The sequence below is a fragment of the Temnothorax longispinosus genome, chromosome 11 (genome assembly GCF_030848805.1).
Source record: "Temnothorax longispinosus isolate EJ_2023e chromosome 11, Tlon_JGU_v1, whole genome shotgun sequence".
Lineage (NCBI taxonomy): Eukaryota > Metazoa > Arthropoda > Insecta > Hymenoptera > Formicidae > Temnothorax > Temnothorax longispinosus.
Window position 1 is genome coordinate 16,098,244 of NC_092368.1, and position 6,075 is coordinate 16,104,318.

Genomic DNA, 6,075 nt, shown 5'->3' on the forward strand with positions numbered 1-6,075 from the left:
TTTTATATATTTGCAAATTGTAATACTTATGAAAAAAAAAACTAATTTCATTTCTTTTATACAACATTTCGTTGGACCGTCGCGCGGTTCGTATACTCGGCAGACGATACGCGCTGACAGCTATGGGATACAAATTCCTCGAAATTGGCATCAACGTAGGCCCACCGAGCTACGTGGAGATCGCCGTTGGAGATCATCGAGGAAAGAAATTGCTGTTATCTCTCGAAACGTGGAAGGCACTCTACGAGCAACGGCGAAACATTCAGAATTTCTTTCGCAACGACTACAAAGATGTCCATAGTTTTATAAACGTTGGACCGCTAACGGTGAGAGTTTGTACGTCGGTTAATAACGTCAAACTCATACGTCTAGAATCTGTAAACGTACGCTTGATGATGACCGAATCGATGTTGCATCGTATGTTCGATCTCGATCGGTGCATCGATGCAAGATTCGATCAATTGGTCAGAATACTTGCGGTAGTCGATGCAAAATTTGCGCAGTTCTCCGATATCGCGTCCACCGTGACGGATCCCAGGGAAGCGTCGAATGCAATATACGCTAGCGATGCGTTCAATACGAATCAGCTCGATTGTGAGCTCGCAGCTTTAGTTTTTTAGTACGTAAGATATATTATGTAAAAGAAGAGCTAAATAAACAGGCTTTTTTACACCTAAATGAACGATGTAATTTCTTTGCGTACATGTCCATCCCTACCTATATTTTATCACCGGGTCGATTCGTCATTTCTTCCTTTGTTTTTTACGTACTGCGTCGTAAAAAATTAGCGCGAAATTGTTTGGTCTACGCGATAACATCCCCTTTTCCTCGAAAATGTTGTTTACGACGAACATGTCCCTACAGGTTCGATGCGTTATCGGGTCGATCATCGTCCCGATGACGTCATTTCTTCCTTTGTCTTTTACGTACTGCGTAGATAGATTGTTTTTTTTTAAGTATAAATCATACTATATTTTCTTCGCGCGCATTTCTATTCGAGCCGTATATGCGACGTCCGCCAAAACTCCGGCTGCTTGAATTTGCAATCAAATATCGCATATCATAACATAGAAATGAGGCACTGATGTTCTGGCGGATGTCGGCGCTCGCAGGTGTAATACGAGACGTATTGCGACTATAGTTTTATACACTCAGTTTTATACACCGCCATTATATTTTTTTCTCAGGCGACTTCTCCGTTCTGCAACCGTCATTGAATTCAGTCTCGTCGTGGCCGTGAGCATGTTTAAACGTGTTTCGTCCGGAAATATTTATTGAGGATTGGTGACATAGTTAGTCGCCTTTGTTGCGTTTGTGATTCATCAAACTGTGTCTGCAAGCCAATAGTAAAAAGTTTTCGAACGTGACATTGTTTTTTTTTGTGATTAAAGTAAGTTTTATGTGATGTCTCCGCGCGAACCTTTTGTATCTAAAGACATAAAAGACAGTGAAATTTTGGGGGGGCCCGATGCTCCCCAGTTTGAAGACGCTATAGAGGCGTTTGAAGGCGCTGCTCCCGCGCCCTGGCTTCCGTTTGAGGGCACGATATCCGCGCCCGGCCGCGCGCGGAAGGACCTGTTCCGCCTGACGGGGGCCCGATTTCTCCTCGTGGACGAGGCGCTGATTGCTTACGCGAACAGCTTATGATTGAACTTTTTTTTTTTTTTTTTAATGTGATATGAGCGACGAGTACGTAGAAGCGACCGCGAACGCAAACGCGCACCTCCGCGCGGACCCGCGGCGCGACCGCGAACGCGAACGCGGACCCTCCGCGCGAACTCGCAGCGCGACCGCGAACGCGAACCAGCGGTGTCATCCTGGTGAGTCATCCCGGTGAGTCATACAGGTGAGTCATACACGTGGTATGCCAAGGTCACCCCCCTCCCTCTTCCCCTCGTAATCCAATACTTTTGTGTAACCCAATACCCTCCTGCCCCTCACCCCCCGCGAAATCCGATACCCTTGTGTAACCCGATACCCTGCTCCCTCCTTCTCCCCCTCCCCACTCACCTTCCCCCGCGAAACCCAATACCCCTGTGCAACCCGATACCCCGCCCTCTCCCCTCCCCCTCAACTCCCGCGTAATCCGATAGTTCCCCCTCCCTCACCCCCCTTGGAGGTCCCTAGTTAAAATTCTCCTATCCTAACTACTTAAGCTTTAAGACTTAACTACTTAAGACAATTAGACAATTTTCGTTAGTGTTTTGTTTCAAACGAGCTGTTTTATCATGCTAATTACCTCCGTGCATTTCCCCCGTATTGGAAACAATAGAAGTAGACAGCAATTATGTGTATGGCGGGTAATTTAGTGTCAGTTGACGATAGAAGCGTAAAGATCGTGAATAAACGAAGAAATTTTGGCGTTAATGTAAAACCACGATCTCAATTTTGTAACTTTGATGAAAAGATATATTAAAACTTATGCAAATTATAATTATTTTTACAGTGTACAGTTTGCTAAATCAGTCAAGTAAGTAGTTTAAATAATATTATCAAGATAGTTTGGAGAAAACAAATGCACTTTATGAAGTCGACATACGGGATTAATCGGATCAGGAAATTTTTCGACATTCTATAGCTGTAGTGTGTGCTTTTTTTATTCTTAGGGTGCGTTCGGGGAGCTCGCTACCGCGCTACCAACGCTAACGCTATTAACTCCGTTCATGGAGCTATTAGTCCAAGAGCCCACCGCAAAAATTTGGATCCATCGCTTTTATGGATAAATTTACTTGCAAAAGGTAGTTTATAAGTCGTATTATCATAAACGATTGTCAGCCAAACTCGTACCCCCTGCGTTATGAGCAATAAAAATTTATTAACAATTGGATTTCTAAGCGATTTGGGTCCATCGCTTTTATGGACGAAACTTGTTTCATTCGAAAGGGCATCAAATTCTCTTTCAGAAAATACCCGGTTGATTTGCCCTGGCCCCTGCAAAACCCAGGCTGATCATGATTTTTGACTCAACGCGCGAGTCAGATCGAGCGTGGCGTTTGAAATGCGCGCCATAAACAAGGACAGAGCGTCACGCTTTTATTTATACTTTGGATACTATCTAATATTATAAATTTTTAAAGATCATAATTGTTGTTATTGTTATTATTTAACGTTTATGATATTATAATATTGTGTAGGGATTATGAATATTTTTGATTTTTTTATCATTCATATTATTATATTTTATATGTTAATTATGTACTTTTATCATTTATCATAGTTAAAAATATCATATTTCCAGATAAAAAGTATGGAACTGTCAGAGAACGTAATGTAAATTGGAATTTTGTCGAATATTTCCAAGTTTTTTACATTTTTTTTATAATTAATTGAATTTTAACAAAATCATAGCAAATACTACACGGAAAAAAATAAACTGTAAAAAATCGTCAGAAATCTGATGACTATTTACAGTTTATTATGTAACTCGGCCACGGGTAATGATAAACTCGTAATTTTTCAATGAAATAAATGAGATACTACTAACACGTCAAATGAATTTTTGATATGCACATCAATGCTTTTTACAGTGTATAATAATATTAATATATATTCAAACAGTAAGATTAGATGTTCATACATCAATTTATAATAAAAATTCAGTAAAATGACTAAATTACAGTGCTAAACAGTATCTTTTATTGATAATTTTATTATTTTTTACATATCATTTTTTTCCGTGTAGTATTTCTTCAGCGATTTTTACTAAAAAAATCCTAGTACGTGTTAATTGTTAATTTAATTGTTTATTTTTGTTTATTAATTGTTTATTTTTAATTGTACAGTTTGTAATAGGAATTTTTAAGGTTAGACTAAATGAACATTTCTCACACGGTACAGTTACATTTATTGAAACAGTATTAAAAAATTCGGAATGAGATGTTTCAGAAATAAAATTATACAGTAAGAAAGTTACAAATAAAGTAAGATTAAAGGAAATGCTAATGATTCATTCATCGGAAAACTCATCTGAAGACTCGTCTTCTGATGAATCGATATCAAAATTAAGATCATCGGTCATCTCCTTTCCTACAATTACATTTGCGTCAATTACCGATTCGTCTGTTTGCGAATCGCAGCTAGCCGATTTTTCCAAAATGTCGCTGATTGTGGAAGACAAAGCAATAACAACAATTATGATCTTTAAAAATGTATAATATTAGATAGTATCCAAAGTATAAATAAAAGCGTGACGCTCTGTCCTTGTTTACGGCGCGCATTTCAAACGCCACGCTCGATCTGACTCGCGCGTTGAGTCAAAAATCATGATCAGCCTGAGTTTACAGGGGCCAGGGCAAATCAGCCGGGTATTTTCTGAAAGGGAATTTGATGCCCTTTCGAATGAAACAAGTTTCGTCCATAAAAGCGATGGACCCAAATCGCTTAGAAATCCAATTGTTAATAAATTTTTATTGCTCATAACGCAGGGGGTACGAGTTTGGCTGACAATCGTTTATGATAATACGACTTATAAACTACCTTTTGCAAGTAAATTTATCCATAAAAGCGATGGACCTAAATTTTTGCGGTGGGCTCTCGGACTATATGATAGCGCTAGCGAATGCGAGCTCCATGAACAGCAGTAGCGTACTAGCGTAGCTTTTCGTAGACTGCGCCGCCAAATTTGAAAAGCTGAGTTAATAGATGCTGCTGTATCAATTACTTTTTTAATATTTTTAGGGCAGAAGTTGAGAGTATGTGTGTAAATGAATATGATTCATTCGTAGTAAAACAACTTAAAACAACTTAACTATTTTACAAAATACAAGAAAGCGATTTCCAATTCATGAAACTCATGTTTGCGGAGCACTTCTGGATCCGACTCTTCAAAGTGTTAGAGGTGTTGCTGAATATCTCGCACATAAGCAGCAATCTCCTAAGGAATTTTTAATATAGGTATATGATCCACAAAATGGTTTCCCTGAATATTATAAATGAGCAGATTAGATTATTTTTATATTTTATTTATTAACATTAAGTTTTAGATTAGATCATATTTTAACAAATATTTTTGTTCCAGTAAAACTTATTGTCCAATTGAGTGACATTGTTTTTATATATAAAATGAGAAAAATAATTAAATATATTTTTTAATAATATATCCATATTTGGTTCTATTTGATTATATGATATATAAAATTAATTTATACTTTTAATACAATGAAAAAATTAGTGTATACACTGAGAGAAATCTAAGTAGTTGTGGCAACTATATTTTGGCAACTCTGCAGTTTAACTACTTGTAACTAGTTTTTCAAAGTAATAGGAACTAAATAGTACTGAATACTATAAAAATATATGGGATCTCCCCTCTCTCCAATATTGGCTAATATGGTCATGGAGGATCTTGAGACTCACTGTTTAAGTTTATTGGACTTCGATGTTCGTATCTACCTCCGCTATGTAGATGACGTTTTTACCATAGTGCCGAAACGAGCTATAAATGCTTTATTGGAAGCGTTCAATGGTTACCACCCACGGTTGCGTTTCACCTACGAAATTGAAACTGATGATTTGTTGCCGTTTCTGGATACTATTGTGATTAGGGACGGTGATGAGTTAATCATTAATTGGTATAGGAAACCAACTTTCTCGGGGAGATACATTAATTACTTTTCTAACCATCCACTTAAATATAAAATCAACAGCATAAATAACTTAGTGGATCATGCTATCTTGTTGTCAGACGAGCGTTTCCATCACGCCAACATTAATATTATTAAAGATATCCTTGTGGATAATAGCTTCCCGATTAAGTTGGTTAATAAGCATATTAACAATAGATTGCGACAATTAGAAAATAGAAGGGACTTGAGCGCTAACAATTCCGAACGCGACAGCACGTTTGATGTACGCAGATGTGTGGTGATCCCTTACGTGAAGTGCTTAAGCGCGGGCATACGGCGTACTCTTGAGAGAGTCCGCTGTGACGTGGTATATAAGATACCGAAAAAACTCAGTGCTGTCATCAGGAGAGGCAAGGACAGATTAGCGACCAACAAGGAAACTAATGTAGTTTACAAAATTGATTGCGAGAATTGCGACGCGTCCTACATTGGCCAGACGAAGACATTTTGA

The 6,075-nt window shown here is 38.1% G+C and overlaps 1 protein-coding gene across 1 annotated transcript; it reads left to right on the forward strand.

The window, feature by feature from the left end:
- The first annotated feature begins 5,328 nt into the window (after window positions 1-5,328).
- LOC139821427 (uncharacterized) lies at window positions 5,329-6,075 on the forward strand. The gene has a single exon (XM_071792426.1). The coding sequence runs from the start codon at window positions 5,329-5,331 to the stop codon at window positions 6,073-6,075; it is 747 nt and encodes a 248-aa protein (XP_071648527.1).

Bases quoted from the DNA above. Each gene is read 5' to 3' on its own strand.
- LOC139821427 (XM_071792426.1), top strand. From the start codon at position 5,329: ATGGTCATGGAGGATCTTGAGACTCACTGTTTAAGTTTATTGGACTTC.